Raw genomic sequence first — 17,075 nt, forward strand, 5'->3', positions numbered from 1 at the left:
TGTGCAATGCTTAATAATATGTCCCTACAGGCTACAAAGCTTTTTGTGAGAGGAAAAAGTACTCTGTGTTATGGAAGTGGACAAGGATGCACTTACTAACATTAACAACATAAAGCAAAACAAAACATATACAAACAAGATATGACAGGACAAGGGGTAGCTGGGTAGAAATGTTAGTACTACAATGGAATGACAGCTGACAATAGCACATAGCACCAGTTTGGCCAAGCCAAGTCATGAAACAACCACTTTACATGACAAGACAAATACATACTACCCACATAAAAAAAAAAAAAACTGCAGGGATTAGGGTTAACACACCACACCACATCTGTCGTGTAAATAAAACCTGGGTTAGTATAAACAAGGCAGGGGAGTTAATACTTGGGTATTAGCTAAATGAATAATATTAATCTAATATCATCTATAAGAAGCAAGGGGGTCAATCAGTGCCACCATGGACCGGAAAATAGTAAGGAAAAGTGAGATAGAAAAGATGAGTTGGAAAAATAGGTTTTACAAAATTGCTAGTATTGCTAGTAGATCTCTGTACCTATTTCTCCACCAGTATTATCCCGATATACTGTAACAGCAGAGCTGGGTCGACTCAAGCTTTTATGGTTGAAACCTGTGGGTGATGTGTTCACACAAAGTGAAACAAAAATAAAAAATAAAACAAAAAAGAGAAAAGTCCCATAGGAAGAAAGAATTATGGAGTGATCTAAAATAAATATTGGTTACAGAAAGGACAACTCTTCACTGCAAGCATAATTAATGGTGTCAATTTGATACCATATCAGAAAGAACCCAGAAAGAAATTCTGTAAAAAATATTCACCAGTGTATTTGTTTGATGAGCTTATTCAACACATTATCAGGGATTGCTTGCATTTCAAAAATAACACACTTGATATCTTAACATATTAAAACCACTAAATATACTGTGAAATATATTACTTTATAGCCATAATGTGTGAATTTCATATTCTGGCATCATTGCTATATAGCAATGGAGACATAAGGATCATTCGTTGTTTCAGGATCAACTATTTAAAGGTAAAATATTAGCTAGACAACAGATTTCTCATCCAAAGTTTAATCCTAATCTGACATTGCCTTTAAGAATTTATCTTCTCACAAACACTGGAATTCACTGAGATATCCTATAATTTGATCACACTGATGTTTGCAGAAACACAGGTCAGATGTACTTTTGCTTGGAAAAAAATCCATCAGCTAATTAATATAGTCTGTAAGATGTGCCATGTCTGGGCCCTCACACATCAGCCAACCGCTATCACAGAAAGAGTTGACCGCTGAGGGCAGAATGACACAATCTATCTTTCATTCTTTAAATAATACAATCTAGTGACAGTAAGATATTTCACAGTACACATTGAAGACCCCAGACAAATTGACCAACATTTAAACTCCACAAAACAATATACAGTACATTACAGCTTGGGAGGCTCACGATTAACGTCATCATAATTCTTGCAAAAAAGGGGGATATTAAAAACTGAAGCATGCATGGATACTTGGATTCACATAAAACACAAACATATAAAGCATGTGACAGGACACCTAGCAGCTGTGTATAGCAAATACCTGAGTTAGATTGGGTGGATTTGGCAGAGCAGGGTCGAGATCGCTGTGCTGGTTGTGGGACGGCAGCTGTTTTGGTGCTGTAGATACTAGCTGTACTAGCATAATGTACACCCGTTGCCATAGACAAGGGGACGTAAGTACCGTCATTGACATTTACAAGTGAGGTCTTGGCTTTGCTAGCCTGTGTACCGGTCTCACCTACAATGTAAGCATACATGTAACAGGTTTAGCCAGCCTATGTTAATTGATGCTATTTCACTTTGACATAGATACAATGTACCTGTTTATCAAGGTGGTTCTAACATTGAACTCAGACTTTGTAGTCTGTTGAATTGTAGTAGACAAACTTAAAAAATTATAGTCTGATGACCTCAACATCAGTAGCATGTTGCTAAGAATACTACTGTTTCTCAAATGGAACATGAATATATTCTATTCCTTTCATCATTTAACATAATAAAGTCAGAAAACACTCCAAAACCACAACATCTCATGCAAACAGCTACCTGTCTACAACATAGTATAGAGCCTACTTATTGTATACAAAAGACTTTTTGTATGTGATTTATACTTTAGGTGGGAGGTTTTTTTTTATTGTTTTGAGAGATTCGTTTTTCTTGTTAGAACCACCATTTACATGTTGACACAATGTATGTGTAAAGTACATATTACCTCTGAAATATCAATGTTAGTGTATCTAAACAAGGTAGCATATTACACAGTGTTTAAAGCTGAACCACTGCAATAGCCAGTGTGGAATAGGAAAAATTATAGATACAAATTCAACAAAAAATTAGGAACAAGATAACAAGGGTAAGGAAAACTATCATCTACATAATTTCATGAGCAAAATATAAAATAAACATAACTTTACAAAATCTTTGAAAATGGAAAGTGTTTCAAAAAAATTTCTTCAAATTTCAAATATTGATATATGTGTACTGGGGTCAATGCTGTGTTCTCCCAACACTTTACCATAAGGACAAGCTCTATTTATACCTTGCTGAGGGAGATCATTCAGCCTTTAAACCTGGCCTCCTTCCTGATTCTAAGATCTCTTTCTTTAAAACAGTATCTACAAAAGATTTTTCCTCCTTCCAGAAAGTCAATACACAAGCCCCAGTGCAAACACCCCACATGCTGAATAAGTGATAAATTACTGAGAACTTTACAATAGATTAGTGTTGAAGAAAAAGAAATCTAAAATGCAGTGTCAAACTCATGCACATTTCTTACAGCTAAATTAATAATCATCAAACACATGCAGAACAGCAAACCTTTCATTATCACATTATTAATAAAAAACCATCATGCTAACTTAGCCCTTGAGGGTGTTTCGCACTTTCTTTCAACACATGCAGTTTGTGTACCTTCTAATCTGTCATGTGACCTGGCCCTGACAATGATGGCAGATTTGGGTCGGGCACGTGTTCTAATCTGTCTAGTTGTGTCATCACATAAGTCATCAAGATCTGCTGGTGAACCATAACAGGCATAGATATATAGTGTCAAGTGTCATCTCAGAGTATGCTCAATACCTGGTACAGTAGTCTTGATTTCATGTCATGTATTTTTGTACAGCCAATGCCATGCATCAACACTGTTATATAATTTAGTAGTCCATACAAAACATAAAAAATAGCAAAATGATGAACTGTAATTGTTAAATCTGTCAAAAGCAACCGTCAGTAGTACAACCATTGCTTCAAGTAGTTTAGAGGGGTGTATGTCTAAGACCAATGTTTTGTACAATAAATCTACACAAACAACTCATCCAGTATAGTGTCAAGATTTTGCTGACATTTTGTTTCATATTTTTGATATTCATATTTAAGTCAATCACTCAAACATAACTACTTTATCAGGGTTTCAAAAATTTGGAAAGGCAACTTTTAAAATAAACCCATCAAGGTCAAGGTTACTGATACCAGAGTTTGAAAGTCTTCATGAGTAGTGTCAAATAATGGTGCACTGACATGATTTTTATTCTACCCAGATATTGAGTTCATTACTTTCATACACTGAGTAATTGTTCAAGTGACAAGACTTGGAAAAAATACAAATGCAACTCCATTATCTTGAACACAGTTTGCAATTTTTGTGAAGTATAAGAACAAAACAAATTATTTTATCTCTGCATGCTTTGAATAAGAATGTTGAATATTTCATTAGGTTTTTTTTAGATGTGTTTACTAGTCTCTGCATGCATATTACATTTTGAAAGAAAATCAAAACTTTGTGAAAAAAGGTTATAGCAATAAATTCCTGAGAAGTATGACCCATAAATAGAGTTGTGAGCAACAAATTAAATTCATTCTACTAAATTTGGTTTCTGTTTATAGGTCTGGGCCACTGGGCTGGGCCACTGAGCTGGACTGTTGGGCTGGACCAAGATCCCAGCCCAGCCACAACTTGCCACAAGCTTATGAATCAAAGAAATTCACAAGTCACTTCTTTTGGGGTTCTGGTCTCCATACCATGCAGAAATACTAAAAATTTGAACTAAAAATTATCCGGAAAATAGACTTATGATTCAGCTTGGTTTAAACTAGGATGAGTTGTGTTAGAATGTATTCCCCTTTTCAAAGTCTGTCTCTTCTGCTTGGGAGTGAATTATAATCACCCTATTCAAAGACCTTCTTAACATTATAATAAGTCTTGTATATTCAAAATACATACTGACAGAATACTGTATCTTCTACCCCCAGCTACAATCCCCTCTCTTCCTTACTGTCTCACCTTTCTCTTTGTCTGCGAGACCAAGTTTGTTGATTTCGCTGGTGCTACTTCTCCTCTGTAGCAGTGACTGATTTTGTCCTTGGCTAGCATTAGATGGGTGTGTTTTCATATCTCCTGGTGGGGCTTTACTATTAGTGCCAAGGAAAATGCTGGCTGACTTGTTCAGTTTGGTATACACTGTCAGAACTTCTTCCAACTCACTTTCACTGAAATCATACATAAATATATGCACATATTATGGTTTTTTTAAGGACAGCAAAACAACAACAACAACAACAACAACAACAACAACAACAACAACAACAACAAACAGTATGTGCCAGAGACAAGTAAGGTATACCTAATTACTGAAGTGAAGTGAAAGGAAAAACATACATTTTACAAACAATATCATTCTGTATCCATATTCTGGCTTCCTGTGTTACACAAGTCCTCTTTTTCTCCATATATTACATTCTTTCTCTCCTTTCACACCCAATCACACCCAATCACACCCCCTCCAAACACATCCACACATAAACATATGCACATATACATGTATGCACACACACACACATACACTATTACATGTGCACATAACTACATACCTGGCAATGATAATGAAATTTTTGAATTTCTCTTCATCATAACCATCAATCTGATCAACATCTTTGTTCAAATACTTCCTCTCCAGTTTACGTCTTTGCTGGAGTTGTTCAGTTTCCTACAGAGTTGTATAGGCACATAAAGTATATTTTAGTCACTGAAAATGTACCCTCTTATTTGAAATCATTGTAACAATATTATTGTATGCTTTATATCTTTTACATATATCTCAATATCATGAATCAATGTACAAATAATAACTATATTCTTAAAGTCCATAACTTAGGTAAAAATAGACAAATTGCCATACTAATGCAGTTGTGCGTTTGACCAGCAAAACAGATTTCAAAGACATTACCTTTGAAAGAGACTGTACCTCTAGGCTATGCCTTTAATTAGTTCAGACAACAACATCATAGAGCATAATGTATGAGTGCAACAAACTAATATGTACAATAATAACCACATAAATATTTTATGACACATTGAATCTGCCCATGTATATAACTGTTTCACAAACTACAGTTATCATGCTGTCAAGAGAAGTCTCTGATATCCACAGTACAATTACAACTGTTACCATACATATATTGGTAAGAGGACTGATAATTTATACATATTCACTTTACCTTGCCATAGATATTCACTTTACCTTGCCATAGATGTGTACAAAATCACCAAGTTGTTTGGCCAGTATTCTCCTCCTATCATTGATGGGTAGTTTTCTACTGGGTACAATCACTTTGAAGGGTTGCTGTAAGTTACCAGCTGCCCTCTTCAGAAACCTCAGAACCAGGTCCTGTGTAATTTGACAAGAACAAAGTACATAGATAGACATACAAAAATAGACATCAACATACACATCACATTATGGTTTCAAAGCTCTAGATCTGTTTTGTTTTCCTCTTTAACATTTGTCTCTTCTAAGTTCTACTTTGTAAATCCATCTTGTCTATCTCTTAGTCTGTCTGTTCTCCTCTTGATCTGTCAGTATATAAGTCATTGTTTTGTCAGGTTGCCTGCTTGGTGACATCTATCAGCATATATTTGTCTTGTGTATTGGCATGTAACCAATGGGTGTCAGAATTTATGTATATCTGTCACACTTTCTATTTGTTGCTATTGTGTTTTGTTGTGTGTAGTAGGGTTGTGTACTGTGCTCTAAAGATTTTGACAGAGTTTGTCTGTAAATCTTAAACTAGCCAATGAGAGTGACAAGCACACAGCAACATGACACATACAAAGCAATGCAACTATAAACTTATACTGTTGGGAATTTTATATGAAAGAGCCAATTAATGAGAAAACAACAAAAAAGAAAACATTAAAAAAAGGGAAGGATCACGATGTACCATCACCAACTATTATCATCCACAACAAATTTAAAAGCCAGCACTCAGCAGCAGTTACAATTTGATACCAATAATGGGAAGCGTTTGTGACTATTCCTGTGTGTGAGTGAAGCCAAATAGTTGTAAAGCAGTTTACCAAATCACACTGAATGTGATTGTTGAAAGCTAATAGTACAAAGCACACTACAAAAATAGCTTCAAAGGTGTTGTGCACAACTGATATAGAAATCCATGCTTTTATTTTATAAAGGAGGTATTCCTTTTAGTATGTAGATCTACCAAGTAGTTTTGCAATTTCAATTTTTTACCAAAAATCAAGTCCTATGCACACCAATGATTGCATAAACATCTGATAAACTTTCTTCAAATACTAATTATTTTGGAGGAATGACTACTTCATGGTTATGATTTAAAAAAAATATATAAATGCCCAAATTATAGGAGAATTTTCACTTGATGCTGGAAAATGAGAATTGTCACCAAAGCTTACTGAAATATGTTGATAGTAAAGCTGGTAATAAAGGAACATATAATGATACTAAATACTAAATTGTCTACAACCTCAACATGAAATGGTTTCTCTCGGGCAGTAGAGAAGTGCACTTGTAACTTGACTCATGTGGTGACGCCAGCAAAACTTTTTTCGAAGTGACTGTTGTCTTGTTAATTACTAACTAAATTTTCAGTATGCCTATCTGGGTAAATTGGCAACTGAGTGTCCAGCAGGTTTCTGATGCCATCAATATAAGTAAAACCCCATCTAAATGAGACCTCAAAATAACATCCTCACACACATATTTGTACAGTGAGAATGGACTTTGACAGTGATTATCAGTAACATACCTGAGAAGATACACTGAAATTGATCAGATGAAATATCACTCATTTGGGCATAACTTGCATTTCACTGATCTGATCACTTTCATTGGAACGATTATTCATCTACACAACCTAAGTAAAGTCCCTACCAAATACCAAGACAATCGGTCTGGTGGTTTAAAGTGGTTTACAAAAACACACACACACACACACACAAAGCCAAATATACATACATGCACACACACAGACATTTCACTATGCCTACGGCATGACTGAACCTCAGTTCAGTTGTGCTAAATAGTGATATTTTAAACAGCTGTGTTGTTTTTTTCTGGAAAATGTTGCATGTATTGCTGGCAGTGCGATGTTGGGATGATGAACAGTGGTTGGGTACCTCACTGCTGATCCGCAAAGCTGCACTAACCATTTGCTCATCGTTGCGGGAGATGGGATCGTGTCTGTTGTCAGGACGATTTGTCTCCTCAATCAATCGCACCTGAACTCGCTGGAGGTAGGTCGCAAAGGCGTGCCTTGCCTGAAGCTTGCTGTGTGGGTTTCAATATTTTATAATCAAAATGCACACACAGGACGCACAACATCAGCAACACATGCAGGAGAGGGATTGGAAAGAAAAAAAGGAGAGAGACAGAGATATGGGGGTAAGATTGACATTATTGTAATTTCTAACAACCTGTGGTAGCATGTCAGATTGGCCTTCAATTCTGCCACTGTGAATGTCTTCTGAGAAACGGTTCTGTACCCTATTGAGGTAAGCTGCAAAGGCCTCCCTGGCTTGAAGTTTACTATGAAAGTAATGAATCAAACTGTAAAGTGTGCATGATAACAAATATAATGGAAATCAAATATGCACTAAATTCTGCCATGTCTGCTGATGCCTTCCCAAAGATTTACATCCCATCCTCCCATAATTTGTCCTGAATATTTTCATAGACACACGCACATACAAAGATATCAATCTGATTAGAATCACAGAAAGGGCTTGATTTAGTTTATTTACCATATTTCACCTCCTCTATTCTTGTCCTTTGTGTTCACTATCTCAGGTGTCTGCCTTCCTCCTACCTTGCAATGAGGAAGGCAGTCATCTGAGGTCATAAAGGACAAACACAGAATATGTAAAATACGGTAAATAAAGCAAATCAAGCCTTCTCTGTGATCAGATTTTAATGAGATTGACAAAGATGTTTACAGACAAAGACACATACATCATCATCATCATCATCATACATCCAAAGACAGACAGACAGACAGACAGACAGACAGACAGACAGACAGAGACACACACACACACACACAAATAATTTAATATACGAAGACACATACATACAGGAAATATACGAAAATTGACAATCATGATACATTAAAATCAAATACCATACATGAAATTTTAGGACTATTTCATTTAATAATTTCAATAACTTATCCATCTTACCTGAGTTCACCACCATTCTCAATGATTTCTGCTACATTGACCTTTGGTTTAGGGGGAGGTGGTGGAGGTGGAGGTTTTTCTGGTAGTACCTGCCTAGTGTCAGTACTCCCTGTCTCAGTGTTATCTGCTTTGGGCTTAGTTGGAGGCATATTCTCCTTTGCTTTGCTATCACTTTCTGTTTTGCTGTCAGAGTCTTGTTTTGTTGTATTTGTTGTTTTTGCTGTGGCTGTGGCTGTGGCAGTTGAACTTGTTTTTGTTTCTGTTTGTTGTGTTGATGATGTGCTGGCTTTCCTGGCTTTCTCTTCCTTTAGCTCTCCTTGTGCAAGGGGTTCTCTACGATTCTTGGTTAATGAATCCTTCCTTTCTGTAGCCTTTTCTCTTGTGATAGCTATGATGAAGTACATTATCAATAAGCAATATTCTGGTTACTCACCTTGCAATAATTTTTTTTTTTTTTAAAGAAAGTGTCACATGGGAGTGCCCCACACAAGGAAAAATGAGGGCTAAAATTACATGGCAATACATGAAGCAGTATTTTAATAAACTGTCAAAATGTGGCTAAAACAACTCTAGGAGTTCCCCCAAATTCCGTGATTTGAAACAAATTGAGTAGTCTAAGAATATTTTGACTGGTTAAGAAGACAACCAACTACTGCCATGACATACTGAGAAATGATAATTTTTTTCAAAGGAGGTTACAATCTTCAACTATTATGGCCCTCATTTCTGGTCCAACAACTGCTTTCAAAGGAGGTTACAGTCCTCAACTATTTTGGCCCTCATTTCTAGTTCAACAACTGCTTTCCAAACAGCACTCCTAGTGGTCCAACTCTTGACCCTCACAAAAAAGGCTTTTACCTATGAGGCTATCCAGTCTAAATAAAGTTTATTATTATAAACTATACAAACTTTTGTCTTTCTGATAACCACACTATGACATATTTGAAACTACATTACACACAAACAAATGTCAAACTCCCAATCTTGACATATGACCTTACAGACCTCAGTGAATGTTTTCCCCAAACAACACATACTTGGTACCAAATCACTGTGTAAAGATGCATGAAAGATGGCTCCTTTGAAAAGCTGCACTACTCAGTCACTTCAAATCAGTATTAAAACAGCAATACTGAATACCAGAAATGAATACCAAAAGTAGTTACAACTTACGTGGTTTTGATGTTGGTGGCCTTCCAGTTGGTGGCTTAGTACGATTTCTTCCAGCATTGATCAGTAATTTTCTCCTTTCTATTCTGTTGTCAACAGTTGTTAGTTTCCTTAAATACTGCACCATGTGTTCTTTTCTCAAATCTGCCATCTGTTCCTGTACTACAGATAATTTCCTATGAATCAAACAAAGACACAAATTCTAGGAATGAAAGATGATCTTCTCTGTTTTTTGTCATTTTATGTTACATGTTTTTCACCATACATTTTTATATTATATCTTTCTATCTGAGGACAAGATGATTTGTTTGGTTGTTCTCAGTTACTAGCCATTTTTTGTTATTCATCAATTGACTAGTACATGTTGAAACAGTTCTTTAAACAGTAACATAAAGTTTTATATATATAATTACACATGTACCAGAGATCACTTGCACTGGTGCGTGTGCATACTAGTGGTATTTTCACTGCAGTGCAATAACGAAAACATTATTGCATACCTGCATGCAAATGATATGCAAATGATGACATGATCATTTGCTATACACAAAATCACATGATTGCTGTATGATTTTTATGACTTTTATGGAAATTTGCCATTTCAGATAAACATACGTAATAATAACAGAACCCCATGCCGTGTGAGTGCCAGTGTGGGTACTCAGGGGTATTTGCACTCATGGTTGCAGTGTTTTCAGCTGCACTTTCACTCACTACGCTCATGAAGTATGGACACAGAGAACACTGCAACTACTCATGCAAATACCCCAAGTATTGCCACACTTGCACTTGTGTGTCATGGGGTTCTGTCATAGTATCATGTACATATCAACATGTCACTGTCCATTTGTGTCAGTATAAGTATGTATGCACTGCTCACTGTACATATCAATGTATAACTGTCCATTTGTGTCAGTATAAATATGTAAGCACTGCTCACTGTACATATCAATGTATAACTGTCCATTTGTGTCAGTATAAATATGTAAGCACTGCTCACTGTACATATCAATGTGTAACTGTCCATTTGTGTCAGTATAAATATGTAAGCACTGCTCATTGTACATATCAATGTGTAACTGTCCATTTGTGTCAGTATAAATATGTAAGCACTGCTCACTGTACATATCAATGTGTAACTGTCCATTTGTGTCAGTATAAATATGTAAGCACTGCTCATTGTACATATCAATGTGTAACTGTCCATTTGTGTCAGTATAAGTATGTATGCACTGCTCACTGTACATATCAATGTATAACTGTCCATTTGTGTCAGTATAAATATGTAAGCACTGCTCACTGTACATATCAATGTATAACTGTCCATTTGTGTCAGTATAAATATGTAAGCACTGCTCACTGTACATATCAATGTGTAACTGTCCATTTGTGTCAGTATAAATATGTAAGCACTGCTCATTGTACATATCAATGTATAACTGTCCATTTGTGTCAGTATAAATATGTAAGCACTGCTCATTGTACATATCAATGTGTAACTGTCCATTTGTGTCAGTATAAGTATGTATGCACTGCTCACTGTACATATCAATGTATAACTGTCCATTTGTGTCAGTATAAATATGTAAGCACTGCTCACTGTACATATCAATGTATAACTGTCCATTTGTGTCAGTATAAATATGTAAGCACTGCTCACTGTACATATCAATGTATAACTGTCCATTTGTGTCAGTATAAGTATGTATGCACTGCTCACTGTACATATCAATGTATAACTGTCCATTTGTGTCAGTATAAATATGTATGCACTGCTCACTGTACATATCAATGTGTAACTGTCCATTTGTGTCAGTATAAATATGTAAGCACTGCTCACTGTACATATCAATGTGTAACTGTCCATTTGTGTCAGTATAAATATGTAAGCACTGCTCATTGTACATATCAATGTATAACTGTCCATTTGTGTCAGTATAAGTATGTATGCACTGCTCACTGTACATATCAATGTATAACTGTCCATTTGTGTCAGTATAAATATGTATGCACTGCTCATTGTACATATCAATGTGTAACTGTCCATTTGTGTCAGTATAAATATGTATGCACTGCTCACTGTTGACTGTTAATAGTATAATACTATACAAATTAAAGCAGCTTACAAACTACATTTGCATTAAGTAATGCAAGAGGACAGGTGAAAAAATAATAGTCATTATGTTGTAATTAGCAATGCTGTTTGCTGACACTGGGAATAGTGTCCTAAGTGGGTTGCTAACAGAGTTGTATCTATCTTAAGCTAGAATATCGACTGCATGATACAATTACATTTAGACAGACTAAAAAGTTATAATATAATTTTGTTTAAATAAAATTTTGATTTTCAATCTTTTGTAAAATATATTTATTTTATAATTGACATGATTTTATGATTTCTACCAGGCATTTTTTATGAACAGCATGTACCAGAAGTGAATTAACTAAGTAAGCATAGGGGGAACAACTTTATTATTACTTTTTGAAATGATGGCTATAGATGAGAATTTTCCAATGGAAGTATAATGAAAGTTACAACATTGATAAAACATGAACTTTTGGCTAAATCAATGATTTATCTAAATGGAACTATCTTTAATAAATGAAAGGGTTTACTCAAAACTGGGATGACTAGGGATAGAGGATCGCTTGTTTCATGAAATGAGACTTCTCATTATGGTAGCTTGACTGATATTAGCCCCATTTACAGTTTTATAAACAACATGATTTCCTGATTCCTACTTCAGGTAGAACTGTGGAAGGTGTACTGGGCTATGTTATCTACAATGTGTCCTTCTATACCACATATCCTAATGGTGGACAACCACAAGGTCTCCCTTCAAACTTCTTGAAACTCATAAACTTTTCAGTATTTTACAGCATCTATCTGAGGTAGAATTCAGGAGTAGGAGTGGTACAGTTCGCATGCTGTAAATGGGGCTACTTTCTTTTTCATCTTGGGTGGGAAACATTAGAATTTAAACTTACGTTTGTAAAGCCACAGCTTGAGAACTGTTGATATGTTGCTTTGATCGTAGTTCTCTGATGTTAACACTACAGAAAACAAAGAAGATAGAGCACACACCCACACACAAAGCAAGACAGAGACACACTACTTACTATATGTATTTCAGCTCCACGTCTTTGTTATTCTACACTATTTGTTAACTTAGTATAGCCAGAGTATATTGTAAGGAAGGACTTTACAGTCAGAATACAGATTTTTGTTACTTTTGTGGCTAGTGTAGTTTGTGAAATGAAGCAATTTAAAGTTGAAGCACATACATTTTAACTTAGTAGCCATATAGTTTATTGAAATGGAGGACATTAAAGTTGTTGCATATATCTGTTTGCTTTAATACTGAGCAGAGTTGAGAAGAGAGTAAATATCCAGTTTAATTCAATACCTGCACTACAATTAGGCTTCTAATAATAAGTTCTTAGCTGTCTAAATCATATGGACTTTTGCATAGCTCAATTTTGTACAGGGCTGGCTCAAGAAATTACAATTGGAAATAGAACAATATACAATTATTATAATTTAATAAATTTATGGAGACTATGCTAAGTAAATATACAATAAGAATAAAATAGCTGCTTTGTACTATTCTAACCATTCATTTACATAATATAAGAATTGACAACATCAAAAGTAAGTCATGCCACTTTTTATACCATGCAACATCACTATTGAGGCTGTAACAATAACAATTGTTTTGCAAGTGAGAATTAGCAGAAATCACATTTCAATAAGTCAATAACTTTACAAACAAGTGCTATAAAATCTTTGTATGTTATGGTATCTACATTTCAATATTTATAATTTCACATCCCTGGTTAACCCTGGTATTTATTTCACATCCCTGGTTAACCCTGGTATTTATAATTTCACATCCCTGGTTAACCCTGGTATTTATAATTTCACATCCCTGGTTAACCCTGGTATTTATAATTTCACATCCCTGGTTAACCCTGGTATTTATAATTTCACATCCCTGGTTAACCCTGGTATTTATAATTTCACATCCCTGGTTAACCCTGGTATTTATAATTTCACATCCCTGGTTAACCCTGGTATTTATAATTTCACATCCCTGGTTAACCCTGGTATTTATAATTTCACATCCCTGGTTAACCCTGGTATTTATAATTTCACATCCCTGGTTAACCCTGGTATTTATAATTTCACATCCCTGGTTAACCTTGGTATTTATAATTTCACATCCCTAGTAAACCCTGGTATTTATAATTTCACATCCCTGGTTAACCCTGGTATTTATAATTTCACATCCCTGGTTAACCTTGGTATTCATAATTTCACATCCCTGGTAAACCCTGGTATTTATAATTTCACATCCCTGGTTAACCCTGGTATTTATAATTTCACATCCCTGATTAACCCTGGTATTTATAATTTCACATCCCTGGTTAACCCTGGTATTTATAATTTCACATCCCTGGTTAACCCTGGTATTTATAATTTCACATCCCTGGTTAACCCTGGTATTTATAATTTCACATCCCTGGTTAACCCTGGTATTTATAATTTCACATCCCTGGTTAACCCTGGTATTTATAATTTCACATCCCTGGTTAACCCTGGTATTTATAATTTCACATCCCTGGTTAACCCTGGTATTTATAATTTCACATCCCTGGTTAACCCTGGTATTTATAATTTCACATCCCTGGTTAACCCTGGTATTTATAATTTCACATCCCTGGTTAACCCTGGTATTTATAATTTCACATCCCTGGTTAACCCTGGTATTTATAATTTCACATCCCTGGTTAACCCTGGTATTTATAATTTCACATCCCTGGTTAACCCTGGTATTTATAATTTCACATCCCTGGTTAACCCTGGTATTTATAATTTCACATCCCTGGTTAACCCTGGTATTTATAATTTCACATCCCTGGTTAACCCTGGTATTTATAATTTCTCATCCCTGGTTAACCTTGGTATTCATAATTTCACATCCCTGGTTAACCCTGGTAACCCTCATACATGCTTTCATTTTAATTTTGCAATTCTGAATAAAATTACTAAAAACATGTTGTTACAGCTACTTGGACAAACCTGACAAATCTAAAGAAAGACAGAAAGTATCAACTATATGATCACTAATGTTTTGTGATATTTTCAGTAACTGCATATCAGTAATCTTACTTGGTATAGAGATACTACTTTCATGCAAAACATATCGTACCTCCCTACCACTAGTCTACACATCAAAGCTGTATATTACACTGAAACCTATCGTACCTCCCTACCACTAGTCTACACATCAAAGCTGTATATTACACTGAAACATGCATAGAAATGTACATACAACAACTTAAAAGTCAGCCATTCCAGTAGTAAAAATGTGTTTTTCTTTGCAACATATTGTGTTGATAGTGCAACTATGAAGTTTATTGTTATTTAAGGCAACAGACAGTTCAAGAGACAATAGAGACACAGGCAGGTAGACATTAACCAAAGAGTAGATTTTATACCAGAATCATTTCTTACCTGTCTGGAAAGAGTCTTTTATGTACCATCTCATTGTTGGTTGTTCTGCTCTCCAAGAAAGAACTGTGATGTGGATGGAAAAACCACATCAGAAAATGTTAAAAGAAGTGCCATAAGTGTTTGGACACTATGACAACATATAGAAGTATGATGATCACTTAATGACATCTACCAGTTGTCAGTTGAAATTTTGAGATTTCACAAGTATTTAGTAGGTGTTACATTGTTGCTTTCAAATAGGTTTCATGTAAAAACTGCAATCAGTCCACCTTAGTACAAGGATGAACCAATTGGGCAACATGGCTTTGAAAATTGTACATGTAAAATTGCATTTTGATGAAAGAGGTTGACAAGTCCTTTAGTCTACTTTAACATTTTACTTATCAACCTTTTAACCCTATCAGGAGATCTTCTTCAGGGTAGAATAGTGTACATCTAAGTTCCAATAGTAGGCAAGGGTAAGTCAAAACACTTTATATAAAGTGTTATCATGACTAAAGGTCTTGTCAACCTCTTTCATCAAACCTACTTTCGAATGCTTTCTTATGATATACATGTAAAGTACATGTATTTGAGTCAGATACCTGTATTTATCCCAAGACTCCGGTGACGGGAACACTCTCACCCATCCACCACGTCTGGCATTCTCTTCTTTGGTTTCCCTTACAATCCTAACTTCTTCACCTGTTAGTCGATTGTCATCTTTGGATCTGGGTCCTGAACTTGAACTTGGTCTTGATGAGTTTGAAGAGAAGTTCTTCAGATTGATACTCCCTGCTGATTGTGGACGTTGTCTCTGTACATTGCAAACAAAGATTTTAACTAAGCTTGGGGATATTAAATGAGGAACTTATTTTTGTGTTAATATTTCACTGCAAGAATATGAAAATTCCCCACATAGACCATGTAGTATGATTGTTGAGTGTATCGGTTTTATGCATCTAATGTATTGCCATACATGTGGAAGTTGATGATCGGTTTTCATATTTCAGATGATCCCACATGATATGAAGACCTTGCATGAAATCATAGACCCTTGGGTGTATGATGAAATGAATGTCAGTGAAGTTATTACATAACCAAACAGTGTCACAATACATTTAAACCACTGCAACATAGAATACTTGTACTTGTTAATTATTGAAGGAACATAGCAATATAAAAATAAGTGTCTGAAAGCATCATTTATGACTTAATATACCTTGGAACCATTATCAGAATTATCCTTCTTAGCTTTCTGTAATGAAAAATGTAATCAATGAATATGATTGAAGTGTCTGAAAAAATATACCATTACCAGCCTGGTGAATTTATTGTGAAGTTTGAATAAATGAAACTTAAGAAACTGGTGAGTAACCACAGCAGTGAAAAAATGCCTTTGAAAAATTTAAAAAAAAAGGTGATTGAATTAATATCTAACGGAAGTATACATTGTTAGTGCATACAAGTAAAGATACAACACTTAGAAATTCATTCTCTATTTCGTTTCAGTGTCAAACTATGCCTCATTATAGAGTACACAATATGTAGATACATAGGTCAGTCAATTAGTAAGACAAGATTAGACACATGCACCATAAATCACACTGGTGTATTAGTTCCAACAAGGTACTCTTTATGGTGGTTGTACTTCAAGGTGCATTGATGTGCACAGAGTGGTGTGTGTGATCAAGTCTATTGTTTCTGAAACTTTATGTGTGTGAAAATATGGTCTTTGTTTTTTAAACAGTATGCTGTGATCAAGGCAATGCTAGAAAGTTTTCTAACAATTCTAAGAATGAAATGTTGACATACAATTTGTGTCAGCAGTTATGTGTGTGTGTGTGTGTGTG

General features: G+C 35.2%; 1 protein-coding gene across 4 annotated transcripts in view; it reads right to left on the bottom strand.

Moving 5' to 3' along the window:
• The window catches only part of LOC144448786 (tubulin polyglutamylase TTLL5-like), a 55,912-nt gene that overhangs the window by 13,972 nt on the left and 24,865 nt on the right, over nucleotides 1-17,075 (bottom strand). For 2 of the 4 annotated variants that reach the window (XM_078139104.1, XM_078139079.1), the window contains exons 17-25: nucleotides 15,828-16,039; nucleotides 15,244-15,306; nucleotides 9,729-9,901; nucleotides 8,556-8,943; nucleotides 7,794-7,905; nucleotides 5,584-5,730; nucleotides 4,934-5,049; nucleotides 4,347-4,552; nucleotides 1,608-1,805 (exon numbers count right to left, since the gene is read on the bottom strand). In XM_078139104.1, coding sequence (XP_077995230.1) covers nucleotides 1,608-1,805; nucleotides 4,347-4,552; nucleotides 4,934-5,049; nucleotides 5,584-5,730; nucleotides 7,794-7,905; nucleotides 8,556-8,943; nucleotides 9,729-9,901; nucleotides 15,244-15,306; nucleotides 15,828-16,039 — 1,615 coding nt within the window. Of the gene's footprint in view, nucleotides 1-553; nucleotides 629-1,607; nucleotides 1,806-4,346; nucleotides 4,553-4,933; nucleotides 5,050-5,583; nucleotides 5,731-7,793; nucleotides 7,906-8,555; nucleotides 8,944-9,728; nucleotides 9,902-15,243; nucleotides 15,307-15,827; nucleotides 16,040-17,075 lie in introns of all 4 variants that reach the window. The other 2 variants (XM_078139087.1, XM_078139095.1) reach the window with 2 other exon arrangements.

The sequence above is a fragment of the Glandiceps talaboti genome, chromosome 2 (genome assembly GCF_964340395.1).
Source record: "Glandiceps talaboti chromosome 2, keGlaTala1.1, whole genome shotgun sequence".
In the NCBI taxonomy this organism is placed as follows: Eukaryota; Metazoa; Hemichordata; class Enteropneusta; family Spengelidae; genus Glandiceps; species Glandiceps talaboti.